General features: G+C 53.9%; 1 protein-coding gene across 5 annotated transcripts in view; it reads right to left on the minus strand.

Annotated features, from left to right (window-relative positions):
• SHC1 (SHC adaptor protein 1) overlaps positions 1 to 15,351 on the minus strand; it is a 46,898-nt gene that overhangs the window by 16,051 nt on the left and 15,496 nt on the right. For 4 of the 5 annotated variants that reach the window (XM_081891555.1, XM_081891553.1, XM_081891556.1 and 1 more), the window contains 2 exons: positions 9,844 to 10,005; positions 3,265 to 3,335 (listed from right to left, as the gene is read on the minus strand). In XM_081891555.1, coding sequence (XP_081747681.1) covers positions 3,265 to 3,335; positions 9,844 to 10,002 — 230 coding nt within the window. In that variant the 5' untranslated portion in view covers positions 10,003 to 10,005. Of the gene's footprint in view, positions 1 to 3,264; positions 3,336 to 9,843; positions 10,952 to 15,351 lie in introns of those variants that run through there. The other variant, XM_081891552.1, reaches the window with a different exon arrangement.

A 15,351-nucleotide genomic window follows, 5' to 3' on the forward strand; every position in this document is an offset into this window, starting at 1 on the left:
ACAGGACAAAGACCTGCCATCATGTTGAGCAGCCTGTTTTCCCAGCGTGGGCCAACCACCCTGACTTCTTTTGAGGAAGGGCGGTATATAAATTAAATAAATAAGAGGGTGTTGGACTCAGACGGGCTGCTGGCTTCACCCCCAAGGCGTCTTCCCAGGTTCTTAGGACTCTCTAACTTTGTCGTATTGTTATGTCAGGTGCGCATGGGCTCAACTGGCCGCTCCCGGTGCAGAAGCACTGTGGAATTGCCCGCCGGTAAGTGAGGGCACATGGGACACGGGTGGCGCTGTGGGTTAAACCACAGAGCCTAGGGCTTGCTGATCAGAAGGTCGGCGGTTTGAATCCCCGCGACGGGGGAGCTCCCGTTGCTCGGTCCCTGCTCCTGCCAACCTAGCAGTTCGAAAGCACAAAGTGCAAGTAGATAAATAGGTACCACTCCGGCGGGAAGGTAAACGGCGTTTCCGTGCGCTGCTCTGGTTCGCCAGAAGCGACTTAGTCATGCTGGCCACATGACCCGGAAGCTGTACGCCAGCTCCCTCGGCCAGTAAAGCGAGATGAGCGCCGCAACCCCAGAGTCGGCCACGACTGGACCTAATGGTCAGGGGTCCCTTCACCTTCAAGTGAGGGCACCTCTGGACGAGACGCTGCCCTGTCGCTGCTCTGCTTCCTTTGCCCAGCAGGCTATGTTGCCAGCCACCCGAGAGTCAAGAGGTTTCTAAACACACACGCACATCACACATCCGTCGGTCACCCTTCCACGCAAGCGAGAACGCAAGGACGCCTTCCGGGCAGGAAAGAAAACCCAAAGAGGATGCAAAGCAAGGCGGATGGGGGGGGCGCGGCCTGGCGAGGGGTGTGTGGTCCCGAGGGCTGGCTAAAGAGCCACATGTGGCCCCTGCAGGCAGCCCGTGCACACACAAACACACACAGTGTTTGTTTGTTTGTTTCGTTTGTTTGTTTGGCGTGTGTGTTGTGTGTGTCTCCCAGCTCCTTGGTAGCAGAGCAAGGATGGAAGAGGACGTGGGGGAAGAAATCGAGCGAGTGCTGTTAATATTTGATGATGCTGTATAAACGCTTCCTGTCTTTAGCGGATTAATTTTTTTTTATTAAAAAACAAAACAAAAACGCCGGCCGCTGATGGCAGGCTTGGGGCCTGGCTGCTGAAGCCCTTCCATCTCCTCCTGGCTGCTCCCTCCGGTCACCTTTTTCCAGACCTTGCGTCTGCCCGGTAATGGACAGGCTTACAGTGCAAACACACACACACACACACACACACCTCTCTGCTCCCCCTCCAACCCCGCTTTAACTATTTCCTGCTGCTGCTGATAAGGATATGAGCTGGAGCAGCCTGCCTCTCTGCTGGCCTCTGCAGCCAGTTTCGGCTTCCCACGGCCATGGGAAGCCAATCAGATGGGTGGAGTACAAATATGAAAATTATTATTAATATTATTATTGAGTCTCGGGCATTACAGGCTTGGTTCTTGGGATTTAATTAAGAGGGGTGGGGGAGACACAGCTTATCTTGCTGCACCAAGGGCCCAGTTTGCATCTGATGTAGATGCACCACGGAATGACTTGGCGGCATCTCGCCCAGAGACACAACAGGTACAGTGGTGCCCCGCAAGACGAATGCCTCACAAGACGAAAAACCCACTAGACGAAAGGGTTTTCCGTTTTTCGATGCGCTTCGCAAGACGAATTTCCCTATGGGCTTGCTTCGCAAGACAAAAACGTCTTGCGAGTCTTGCGATTTTTTTCGCTTCCCCCCCTTTTTCTAAGCTACTAATAGCCTTTTAGCCGCTAAGCCTTTAATAGCCGCTAAGCTGCTAAACTGCTAATAGCGCTAATCCGCTAAGCCGCTAATAGGGTTGCTTCACGAAAAAACCGCTACTCGCGGAACGGATTATTTTCGTCTTGCGAGGCACCACTGTAGCCTCCTTTAATGGCGGGCGACTCTACAGCATTTCTGCACTGGGACAACAGGTCGAGCCGATTGAAAGGCATAACAGAATTATTTGGCCCCCAGCAAAGCCTGGTTGGAAGGACAGTGTCCCATCCAGAGGCACAACAGGCAGCCTCCCCAGACAGTGGGTAATTCCACAGTGTTTCTGCATTGGGAGTGACTGGCTGAGCCAATACACAGCCAATGCAGAGGCGCCACAAAATCGGCTCCCCAACAGGTGCCGGACGGCAGGAGGAAACCCGGGGCAGGAACTCATCCAGAGATACAACAGGCAGCCTCCTCTGAGGGCAGGAAAGACTATCGGATCACACCGTCAAGCTAAATGACCTCCACCGAGAAAATGCAGATTGGAAGGAGGCAAACACAAAGCAGCAACTCATGTAGAGACACATAAGACAAGCCTCATGCAGAGACATGTGTCTTGATCGTCTCAATGCTCCCTATGCAGCCATACCCAGTACGGTGCAGAGGTACAGCAGAATTCTGCACACACACACACACACACACACAGAGGCAGATATGGAAAAGAAATAAGCCCAGAGCGGCAACTCACGCAGAGACACAACAGGACACACCCTCTCAAAGCTTACAGCATTTCTGCTTTAGGGGTTAGTGAGTGACAGAAGCGAGGCAGCGTCAATCACCCAAGTGAGTTGGAGTTAACTCCTTATTAGCAAAAAACAAAATCTGAATAGGAGTGTCGGGCTTAATGAGAACAACAACTCATCTTGCCCCCATAAAGCAGTTGCAGGATCCTGCCTTCTCACAGCTGCCTAAGCCCCCTCCTCCCCAGGGTTTTCCCCCAAGCAGCCAGAGACTGAGAGCCTGCGTGCAGCCAACCTCTCCTCCGCTCTTTTCATGCCTCTTCTGGTTCTGGGAGACAAGTGGGGAAGGGAGCTTCTCACAGCGGGTGGGAGAGACACCTGTGACTCTTCACCAGCCTGACTTATTTCCGCCTCTTGGCCTCCCTCATCCCACTCTCCTGCCTCTGATTCCGGACTCCTCTCTGCCACAGACTCTCCCAGCTCACTAAACCCTGTGACCTCTTCCTCTTCCGAAACCTCCTCTTTCTGCTCTTCTCCCTCTGACCACTTGCATCATCGCCTCACCACCAATCCCAGGGCTCCGAGCCTTCTTCCCTTGGGGGTTCCCTAGCTGGTTCCTCCCACCGTTCCTCTGCGTCCAACCAGTCGGTGACCCTGAGTGATTGACTGAAGCCTGTGCGGCGGCACAACATAACTATCCCGTCCGACCTCCCCCGCCCCACCCCGCCCGGTCTCCGGACGACTGCGCAGCTCACCTTGTGACTTGAGTCCTCGTGTTGAAGTCGAGAGCCCGCATGGATTGCAGAACTTCCACACAGCCCATGTACTGATGGGAGAAGGAAGAACGGGAGAGCCTGTTAGGTCCAAAATTCCCCTCTGTTCCCATTCACCCTCATCCCCATCACCCAGATATTATGAATCAATTATTCCACCTCCACCCTGCTCACCTCCCCTTTTTTCCCTAAGGGAACAAGAGGACAGGTAGGGCCCCTGGAAGACTTCCAAGCTTCAGTGTTATCCTTATTAGTCATCACCACCATCACTGAATTTATTTTCTGCCCTCCGCCAGCAGGTCCCAGGGAGGGCGACGACAATTTAAAGCCAAATGCAGCTGCAGGAATAGGGCGATGGGCCCCGGAAACAACCATCTCAGGGGTCCAAGGCTGTATAGTGGAAATGCCAGAGGCTCGCTCCTCTGCAGGGAGGGAATTCTAGAACTTAGGGGGCTGCCACAGAGAAGGCCCAGTTCCAGGCCACCTCCTATCGTACAGCGAGCCAGCAGTAAATCACACCAAAGTTGGAGTTCACTCTTTATTAGTAAAAACATGGTCTTTACTGGTTGGCAGTCAGGCCTAGTGAGCACAGCAGCTTATCCCTGGTCGGTCTTCCCCCCATGAATCCTTTCTCCTTCTGTGATGGAACTCCTATTTGGGGACTTCCCTGGCTTTTTTCTAGCCCACATAGGACCAGTCTGGATAGTTGGCCTTGGTGAAGATTTGACGTTTTCATTCCGAAAAAGTTTTTGATTTGAGTTTCTACTGAAATGAGGCCGCATTTTAATGTCGTATTTTAATCTTGTTTTTAAGTTGTATTTTAATCAATTGGTTTTTATACCTGGTGTTAGCCGCCCTGAGCCCGGTCTTGGCTGGGGAGGGTGGGGTATAAATAAAACTACTTCTTCTTCTTCTTCTTCTTCTTCTTCTTCTTCTTCTTATTATTATTATTATTATTATTATTATTATTTGCCCAGACTGAATGTCCCTGCCTCCCCCCAGCTGCCTAAGCCTCCTTCTCTTCGGGGATTTCCCCAAGCAATCAGAAACTGAGCCTGCATGCAGCCTGCCACCGCTCTGCCCTTTTCATGCCTCTTCTGGTTCTGGGAGACCAGGCGGGAGGGGAGCTTGTCGCAGCGGGACGGGGAGACACCCGTGACTCCTCACCAACCCATCTCTGAAGTGGGTGGAGGAACGGATGCGAATTGTACCTCTGTGCAGTGAGCTAGCTTCTACACCCAGAGAAAGAAAGAAAGAAAGAAAGAAAGAAAGAAAGAAAGAAAGAAAGAAAGAAAGAAAGAAAGAAAGAAAGAAAGAAACACTGTATCCTTCATCTGGATAAAGCAAACCCAGCTCCCACGACCTCACACACACAGCAGAGCCTGTGAGAAAGAGCCTCTCCTGGTCCTGATCGCAAAGTAGTGTTTCCAGCTGGTTAGCGACACAGGAAGCTGCCTTGGACCATTGGACTCAGTATTGTCGGCACTGTCTGGCAGCAGCTCTCCGGGGTTTCAGAAAAGGAGTCTCTCCCAGACCTTTTGCTGTTGTTGTTTAGTCATTTCTGACTCTTCGTGACCCCCTGGACCAGAGCACGCCAGGCCCTCCTGTCTTCCACTGCCTCCCGCAGTTTGGTCAAACTCATGCTGGTAGCTTCGAGAACACTGTCCCACCATCTCGTCCTCTGTCGTCCCCTTCTCCTTGTGCCCTCCATCTTTCCCAACATCAGGTCTTTTCCAGGGAGTCTTCTCTTCTCATGAGGTGGCCAAAGTATTGGAGTCTCAGCTTCAGGATCTGTCCTTCCAGTGAGCACTCAGGGCTGATATCCCTAAGAATGGATAGGTTTGATCTTCTTGCAGTCCATGGGACTCTCAAGAGTCTCCTCCAGCACCAGAATTCAAAAGCATCCATTCGATCAGCCTTCTTTATGGTCCATACATCACTACTGGGAAAACCATAGCTTTTACTTTACGGACCTTGTTGGCAAGGTGATGTCTCTGCTTTTTAAGATGCTGTCCCCACCTTCTGCACGCAAGGCAGGGGCTCTGACGACCGAGCCGCAGCCTTTCTGTTGCTGCTCGTGGAACAGGGCGCAGGAGAGATCCGTTGGCACAATCGCCAGCTGGGATGAAGAACCCACAGCAAAGAGGGTGGAAGGGGCAAGCAGCTGGCACAGGCTGTGCCACTGGGCACCTGCCAGGCCGGCTGTGCGCGGTGGGAAGACACAAAGACTTCAGCGACGCCAGCAAGGCGAGGCGAGGCTACCAGTATGAGTCAGAGAAGGGGAAGTGGCAACGCAAGTGTTGCTCGCCAGACCCTGTCTCTGAACGCTCTCAGGGCACTGTTCATTTTCCAATCCTCTGCCACCCTCCCGGGCACTCAAAGGCAGCAAACTTGTCCTCTTGCCGAGTCTCCAGTCTACGGAGTAGGTTAAGCCAAGGACGCTTAAGGCTCGGTCTCTGTAGTGAAGCGGCAATTCGGAAAAGAGGAAGCTGTCTTGCGCCGAGTCAGATCAGATGTTCATCCAGCTCAATAATGTCTACCCTGAGTGGCAGCAGCTCTCCAGGGTTTCAGGCAGAGGGGGGCATAGCCAGCCCTACCTGGAGACGCCGGGGATCAAACCTTCTGCAAGCAAAGCAGATGCTCTGCCCCTGGGCTATGGCCTTCCTTAAAAATAACCGTAAGATTCCAGTCCTCATGATGCTGAATCGACAGGAAGACATTGATCCATCGAGCTCAGCACTGTCAACACTGACTGACAGCGGCTCTCCATGGTTTCAGGCAGGGCACCTTTGCCAGCCCGATGTGGGGATGGCAAGAATAAAAGATGGGACATTCTGCAAGCCAAGCAGGTGTCCTGCCACCAAGCCGCAGCTGCCTCCAAGACATCAGTCTTGAAACTGACCCTGGAGATCACAGCAGGACGCAAGCAAGGAGCATGAAAGGAGGTGTTCCCCTGGGTGGGTTGAGGGTTTGCGTGTGAATTTGTTTCCGCATAAATCCAAAAGGATATAAGGGCAGGGGGAGGAAAAGGAGGGGGGTGTTGGAATACCAGCCCCCTTCCTGTCTTGTACCAACAATGGAGGTCAAGAAAACATGGACTGGAGACCCGGATCTGGACTCTAGTCCTCCTACTGCTCACCTTCTCCCGTTGAGGGTACAACCAATCGTTCTCTGTACAGAGTCGGCACTGGGGCACCGAGGGCAAAGACACTCCCAGTGACACAGCTGTGTGCCCCTCACCAGACAAAGGCTTCAGTGAGGCTCAAGTCCAGGGTTGGGGGAAAGGTGAAGTGGCGTCAGACGTTAAAAGGAGTCTGGGTAGCAGCAGGACATCTGCTCTGTATGCAGAAGGTGTCTTGGGTTCAATATCCAGGTAGGGCTGGGGAAATACCCTGGAGAGCTGCTGCCGGTCAGTGTAGACAATCCAGAGTGAGATGGACGAACTTGCTATAAGGCTGCTTCCTATGTTCCTATTGAATCAGAAACATGAGGACTAGAATCTTGGTTTATTTTCAGGGAAAGGGGGACAGCTCAGTCGTAAAGCATCTGCTTCGCTTGCAGAATGTCTCAAGTTCAATCCTCAACGGCACCTCCAGGTAGGACAGGGGAAAATACCCCTGCCTGAAACCCTGGGAGCTGCTGCCAGCCAGTGTGACAATACTGAGTTTGGTGGAGCAACGGTCTGACTCGACGGTTCGGACTCAACTTCAGACCACGCAATGGGGGAATAGCAAGGCATGCACTCTGCACGCCATCAGGGGAATGTTTATTTGGCATTTCTGGTTGCGCTTTGCACGCAAGGCAGCCTGTTCCGTTCATTAGAGCTGGGCCAAACACCAGCCAAACATCGCGATACAGTGATACACCGCAGCATTGGAAAGCGGTGGGCCCAGCCCCACGAGGCACCAAGATGAAACTGCCTCAACTTCCTAGGCAGGAGCAGTGACAATATCAGACTTGCGGAGCTCGTTCCTCCACATGCAAAGCGCTGGCATGAGTCCCTCCACCACCAGCACCCAGCACGCCGAGGGGGAAACGGGCTCTACGAGCCACGGCGCCTTGCAGCTTATTCCTCCCTCGGTTTGAGGGTCAAAGCACAATCAATGGAGCCTTCACCTGGTGGTACATTGCGGGTGAAAGTGCCATCGTGCTCAGGCCCTCAAACCAGTCCTGGGCGATGTATCAAGGCATCACCAAGACCTACCATTTACCTGGGGCAGGTGAGTGGGTGGAACGATCTTCCTGCCAGATAATCTCAGTTCCCAAGCAGCCTGTGGGCAGCGTGACGATGCAGAGGCACACACCTGGACCAGCAGCAACGGGCTGACCAATCCCTGGACTCCGCCAAACCACAGAGGGATGCCCCAGCCTCCCAGAGCGGAGATCTGGGGCTGGCGGTCATCACAGCCAGAGGCTTGGAAGGGGGGCGGGGGAAGTGGAAGAGAAATGCAGGCCGACTTGATGCGCCTGGCGCATGTGCGCTGTGGCCCGGGGGATGGACGCTCGGGCGCACACTTGTCAGAAGCAATCATGTGGCAGAGCAGAAGACCCGGGACAGATGCCTGCCAGGGAGGCCACACCATCGCAGCCATGGCTGGCAGCCTCTGTGGGGAGAAAAGGGCGAAAGGGGCTGTGTGTGTCCTCACCCCCTCATTTCTGCACAAAGAGGCCAGAGTAAGATGTGCTGCCTTTCTTGGGAGACGGGGAGGAGGGCTGAAAGGAACAGCAGGAACTCTCCTCGGTGGCCTTTTCAACAGCTCCCGTCTCAAATTGACAAGTTAAGATAGGAAGTTGTCTCATACAGAGACTCAGATCACTGGTCCATCTGGCTCAGTGCTGTCTACACTGGCTGGCAGCAGTTCTCTGGGGTTTCAGGCAGGGGATACTCCCTGCTCTACCTGGAGGTGCTGGTAACTGAGACCATCCGTGTGTGAGGCACGTGCCCCGTGTTCGAAATTATCCAGGCGCCATCTGTGGACCCTTGGATCTGGACTGTTTTCACACACTAACACCCCATCCTGTAGAATTCTATCAGTTATATTTTATCTGCACAATCGGAATGAATTTCTGGAACCAAAACGCTTTTTATGTGCAGCCTGAGCACGAGCAGTCAGCGTTAAGAAAAAGGGGTTGGAATAGGCCAATATATATGTGGACTGTCCCTGGATCAAGCGACTTTTTTTCTTCAAGTTCTCAAAGCTCTTAACCAAGCTCAGAGTTGACATCTGAACTAGCCAGATGTTTAGCTGAGAATCAATCACAGCCAGTCAATCATCTGAAAAACAAGACTTTAGAGCTGTTTTGCCCGAAAATGGCAACTAGATGTTATGTTTTGGTGACTGCAGCCTTGGTTTTAAGGAGCTGTTTGGTCCCTAGCTTGTATATCTGAGTTTCTAACGCTGCATGTGATCCCTCAGCCAAGTTATAGCCCTGCCTCTGAAAAGGAACAGGAAGATTCTAGTCCTCATGATTCTACCTGGAGATGCTGGGGATTGATGCAGCAGGTTGCTTTCCTCATAGCAGTGATGCCCTGACCTGTGTTGTATAGATATAGTCAATCTAACTCTGTACTATCGATACCAACTGGCTCTCTGGGGTTTGGGGCAGGGGACATTCCTGGAGACAACCCTTGGGGACTGAATCTGGAACTTTCTGCATGCAAAGCAGTGGTTCTGCCTTCAAGCCACTGTCCTCCTAGGAACCAAGAAAGATGCGAAGCCGAATTCAAAAGCTGCCTCATACAGAATCACACCATTAGATCATCTAGGTCTTTACTGTCTGTGCTGAATGCTAGCAGCTGCTCTCTGGGGCTTCAGAAGGGATAGTCCCCCCCCCCAGCCCTACCCAGAGATGCCATTGGGGCCTTCTTTCTCCACACAGAGTCAATGCTGTCTGCGGAGCGACAGCCCTCTCCCAACCTATGTAGGTCATGCACGCCCTCTCTCCACGTGGAAGCACCTACCCTGTTTCCAGAGAGGCCAGCTATGGAAAAGAGGCTCTCTGTATGCTCTGGAGAGACACTGTTTTCTTAGCTCAAGAGGCACTGCCAACACACACACAAACACACAGACGTACTTCAGACCTGCACATTAGGTCTTGGCAACTGGAGACCCCCAAGATCAAATCCAAGCCATTCTCTCAGTGGGATCAACTATCCCCCCCCCCACCCCACAGCAACAGAGGGGTGTGTGAAAGCGGGGAAAGGCAGCTATGGCCAATCAGTGCACCCCAAGTAACACGCTGAACTAGGAAGGGGAGAAAAGCTCGTGGCCCACTTTTCCATTCCGACCCTGCTAGTTGCCAACCAGAGGCTCCATGGTGGGCTGGCCCCTCCATGTGTCACTGGACTCTGACCCCATTCGATCCCGGCCAGCACAGCCAGATGGGAGTTGGAGTCCAGCCACATCTAGAAGACCACTAGGTTCCCCATCCCCGGCCGAGATATGCGTCCCAACCAATCAGGGTTCCCAGCGACTGGGACTTGCTGCCAGACCGCTGCCAGACCCACAAATGCCCTGAACTACCTACTGTCCCCGCCCCCCGCAATCGCCGCTCACTTACCCGGACGAGGTAGGAGACTCCGGGGCCCATCACCTTGTCGTCTGGGTGCAGCCAGCCCCGGCTGGGCTTGTTGACGAAGCTGCCGTGCCGTGTCCACTCGTCTCCCCCCAGCTGGCCGCCTTCCACCCGCATCCTCTTGGCGCAGCCCAACTTGTTCATATCCTGGGAATAGAGACCGACAGTCCCCGCTGAGTCCGGGAAGGTAGTCACGTTAGCGACGGGGGGAGGAGGAGGAGGTGGTGGTGGTGCCGCTGGCGGCGGATGCTCCCCGGAGCTGCCCGCCTCCTTGGAGAAGGCACGGAGGCTGAGCAGAGTGGCCGGGTTGGCGAGCTTCAGGTTGGCCATCTTGGGGAAGAAGGAGCACAGGGTGGTGGGGCTGTCTTCCGACTCGGAGGACAGCTCGCCCAGGGGGAGCATGGGGCTCAGCGAGGAGGAGGACAGCGAGCTGGGCAGGGAGGGAGCCACCACCAGGGGGTCCACGAGAGAGTCCCCATCGGCTGCCACAGAGCCCTCCTCCAGGGAGGAAAGGGAGTCATTGCGCAAGTGGTTGTATTTGCTCTTTTGCAGCAGATCCATGCCCCGAAACCGACGGAGGAGACAGGACGAAACCAAGGTGCCAGGGGGCGGCGGGGAGAGAAGCAGGAGATGGCGAGGGTGTGCAGCCCTGACACCAAACTCAGGAGCCCACGAAAGTCAGAACGGATCCGAGCGAGACGACTCCTGTCCGGCCCCCTGTAGGCATGGCTGCGGAGAAGAGAGGTGTTGGCGCAAGAAGGGCAGCGGAAGCGGGGACACTGTGCCACAGGTGAAAGACCGCCGTCACAGGACGCAGACGTTGCGCCGTGTCCCCCGCCCCCTGACAACGCTGCCAGATGACCAGCGACCCTTGGACAGCTTTGCTGCGCTCGAGAGGAAGAGGGAGAGGCCGCCGGCTAGTCCCTGAGGCCGGAGCGATGGCCGGGAGGGAGGAGTGGCTGGCACACACCCTGGAGAGCCGTCACGCCACCTGTGGAATGGCCACCCTGCCCCGGGGCCGCCTGCCAAAGGTCCTGTCACGTCCTCTTGGCCACTGGCACCCCACGCCCCGCCAGCAGATCTCACACAGCCCAGGAGGGAGAGAGAGAGAGGGAAAAAGACAGCTGAGATGCAGAAAGCAGCCGACGCAGAAAGCAGCCGATGACGTCCAGAACGGCGGATGCTCCGGTCTCGAGCTCGCCTGCCGCTCCGCTGAACGGATGCTCAACGTATATAGATGTATTTGAAAAGGAGAAAAATTATTATCCAAGAGCAGGGAGGCCCTGGAGCGCCTTCCAGCTGGGCCCAGCTTGGCAGGGACCGGAGAGGTGGCGCGGCCGCACGGTCTGCCAGGAACGCGAACAAGGCTCCTCTGTGAAGTCACGGAGCCCACGTGTCAATCAGTGGGCAGACGCCGGCCTGCCTCTCTCGGAGAGATGGAGGTCTGGGAACACGCCGGGAGCTGAAGAGGAGGGGAAACGGGTGTTGGCCCCCCTGCACCTGGCTGGTCAAAGGGGCGAAGGCGGAATCCGAGTCCCCCTTGCTTTCGGGATCTGGGTTCTTCTCCCCACACCTCCTCCTCCTCCCCTCTTCCTGGCTGCAGTCGCTGCTGCTGCTGCTTCTTCCAGAGCAGAGAGACACTAATTGCTACCGCATCCTGCTCGCAATCTCTGCTGGGCTCTAAGTGACTGCGGCTCCCGTTCTGGGGAAGAGGCGGGCGCGGGCGGGTAGGGGGGGTGCGGTGGAATGAGAAAGAGAGAGAGAGAGAAAGAGAGAGAGAGGCCAAGCCCCCGCTGCCAATGGTAGGGCAGTGCTGACTCACAAGAGCTTGGCTTCTGCCCCCCCCCCCCATGTGCGGAAAGGAAGACAAGGCATCTGTATAATAAAATGCGGAGGGAGGGAGGTGGGGCCTCGTGGGGGGAGAGAGCCGGAGCGGCAGCGCACAAACACTTGTGAAAATCAAGGTCAGTGGTTGCACAGGGAAGCGAAGGGAGGTTTTTCCGGCAGCTAGGCTGGAGGGGGTGGGGTGGGAAGAGCGCAGGGGGGAGAGGGGGGAGGCAGGGCACGGGCAGGAAGAGTAGAGGGTGCAGAGGAGAGAATGGGGACCGGCTGCACAGCAAGGTGAGTCCCGATCTAATATGGGCCACTCCTCATCTGAAGCCACACTCCGGACTTGACAACACCTCTGGTTTTGCATGGAGTTCTTTATGGCATAGGGGAACCCGTTCTCCCTCTTTCTTAGTTAACGCTTTAGGATATAAAAGTTGACACTATACCCTGCAAGGTAAAGGTAAAGGGACCCCTGACCATTAGGTCCAGTCGTGGCTGACTCTGGGGTTGCGGCACTCATCTTGCTTTACTGGCCAAGGGAGCCGGCGTACAGCTTCTGGGTCATATGGCCAGCATGACTAAGCCGCTCCTGGCAAACCAGAGCAGCGCACAGAAACGCCGTTCATCTTCCCGCCGGAGCGGTACCTATTTATCTACTTGCACTGGCATGCTTGCGAACTACTAGGTTGGCAGGAGCTGGGGCCGAACAATGGGAGCTCACCTCATCATGGGGATTCGAACCGCTGACCTTCTGATCAGCAAGCCCTAGGCTCTGTGGTTTAACCCACAGCGCCACCCGCGTCCCGCAAGGTAGGCCTGCAAGGTAGGCCACTGTTAATTTCCTCGCACCTGGACAGAGAAAGAAATAGAGAGAGAAGCAACGGAGGGCTTTGTCCAAGTAATCTGCAAGAAGCAAGATTCGAAAGGAGAGTGAGGCTTCTCACACAACTTGGGCTGCTGCCCCACCTAGGCCTACTCAGAAGCAAGTCCTGCCGAATCCAAGGGGGTTTCTTCCCAGATAAAGGCGGGTTCCGCTTGCAGCCTCGGTCTCTTAGCGCTAGAGTGTTCCCTTCATCACAACGATTCCAGCCACACAAAGCAATTCTCAAAATCACCACTACAAATCCTCACAGTAAAAATAAAAATGGGGGGCAGGATCCGGTAACAAGATTAGCCGTTAGACAAAAGGTTTGCGAGCTCCTAGACGTTGAAGCCCACAATCAGAGTCAAGCTGCACTTTTTAAAAATCCCGGTTTTTAATCCCATAATTAAGCACCGAATTCCCTCAATCCAGGAGGAAGGTATAAACCAGCCTTTGCCAGGTTGATGTTGTTGTTTTGCAGGGTGAGGTTGGAGTGGATGAGCCTTTGGGTCCCTTGCAACTTTACAATTCTATGATATTCTGAGTTTGTGCCATTCAGATGCTAAGACTACGACTCCCATCGGCCAGCATGGCCTATGATCAACAATACTGTCAAGAACAGCCTGGCTCCTGGTATCAGGTCAAAGGCCCACTGGAACCCAGCATTCTGTTCTTGCAGGGGCCAATCAGATTCCTCCAGGAAGTCCACAGGCAAGAGCCCTCCTTCCCTCCCTGCCACTCAGGGGAACAAAAGAAAAGCCCACCTGGATCAGGCCAAAGGCCCTTCTAGCCCAGCCTTCCCAGTGGCCAAACAGATACTCCTAAAGGAAGCTGGCAAGCTGAACCTGAGCGCAACAGCCACTCTCCCCACTTGCAACGGCCGGCAGCTGGCATTCATATCACTTCTGACCACGGAGGGAGGATGTAGCCATGCTGGCCAGCAGGTGAGAGCCTTATCTTCCCTGAATTTGTCTAGTCCTCTAAGAAGACGAGCCTGGCTGCCGGATCAGGCCGGTCACAGTGTTAGAAAGACAGAGATACACGCTAGGTGCCGGTATTTCGTAAGGGGTCAAAAGCTCAGGTGGGAAGAGGAGGCAACGCTTGGGTGAAGTTCACCAAATCGCTGGGGAGCTGATTAAGTCCATTTGGGGACAAAGCCTGGAACAATTTCTAGTACATTTCTTAGTGTGTGTGTGTGTGTGTGTCTATATACAGTGGTACCTCAGGTTACATACACTTCAGGTTACATACGCTTCAGGTTACAGACTCTGCTAACCCAGAAATAGTGCTTCAGGTTAAGAACTTTGCTTCAGGATGAGAACAGAAATCGTGCTCCGGTGGTGCGACGGCAGCAGGAGGCCCCATTAGCTAAAGTGGTGCTTCAGGTTAAGAACAGTTTCAGGTTAAGAACAGACCTCCGGAACGAATTAAGTTCTTAACCCGAGGTACCACTGTATATGTACCTGTATATATACACACATACACACACACACACACAGTCATACCTCGGGTTTCACTGCTTCAGGTTAAGCCTTTTCAGGTTGCACCGCTCGCGCATGCGCATACACTCAAAATGATGTCATGTGCATGCGCGGAAGCGGCAAATCGCGACCCACGCAAACACGGGTTGCGTTCGCTTCAGGATGCGAACAGGGTTCCGGAACGGATCCCATTCACATCCAGGGGTACCACTGTATATATGATTTGGGCCTTTAAGATGAAAGTTCAAAATTGTCAGGAAAAAGAAAATAAACCATTCTTATACCAGTGTGGGTATGGGTGCGTTTTTTTAAAAAATTAAGCCTTTGATCAGGGAGAGGCCAGGGCTCAAGCTGGTGGCCATCCCTGCCTCCTGTGGGAAGGAGTTCTGTAGTTTAACAACACACTGCATGAAGAAGTACCGTATTTTTCGCTCTATAAGACGCACCAGACCACAAGTTTTTGGAGGAGGAAAACAAGGAAAAAAATATTTTGAATCTCAGAAGTCAGAACAGCAAGAGGGATCGCTGCGCTGTGAAAGCAGCAATCCCTCTTGCTGTTCTGGCTTCTGGGATAGCTGCACATCCTGCATTCGCTTCATAAGACGCACACACATTTCCCCTTACTTTTTAGGAGGGGAAAAGTGAGTCTTATAGAGCAAAAAATACGGTACTTTATCTGTGCTGAACCATCCAACTTTCAGCTTCATTGGGCATCCCTGAGAGTTCGAGCGTTATAAGAGAGGGAGGAAAAACGTTTGCTCAATCCCCTTTCTCCATGCCATTAATAAATTTACTGTCTCCTCATCTCTGACTAACGTTATTCCTCCCCCCCTCCCTTTGATCATTTTGGTTGCCCCCCCGTCCGTACGGAACACAAACTGATCCAGTTCGTTCTGCAAAGGGACAGACATGAACTATGGGGGTGGAAGTTCCTTTTCTTTTAAACACGTTGGACTGTGAACTGGAACCGGTTCCTTTAAATAAATTTAAAAAAGGGAAGCTTTCGAGGGGAGGAAGGAGGCAGAGTTTCACCCGTGGGCTCCTTCCTCCGAAAGAAAGAGGCAGGCAGGATCAAGAGACCCTAAAGACCTGAAAGAGGGAAGAAGCGGAAGGAGGAGGGAAGGTTAAATAATGACTCTCCCTCCCCAAACAAGGCTAGCGGATGTGCCTTTGGCCTCTCGGCCCCAGTTCAAGGACCCTGGGGGCCAGGGAGACAGGAAGGCACGCCCTGTGCCGGAGGCCCCTCTGGGTCTTGTTCCTATAGGGGCTTTGGGAGGGGGCGGAAAGAGCAGCCATTTCCGCAGCAGCTTGGCCCTCCGA

This window comes from Podarcis melisellensis (assembly GCF_964234715.1).
Source record: "Podarcis melisellensis genome assembly, chromosome: 16".
Classification (NCBI taxonomy): Eukaryota; Metazoa; Chordata; class Lepidosauria; order Squamata; family Lacertidae; genus Podarcis; species Podarcis melisellensis.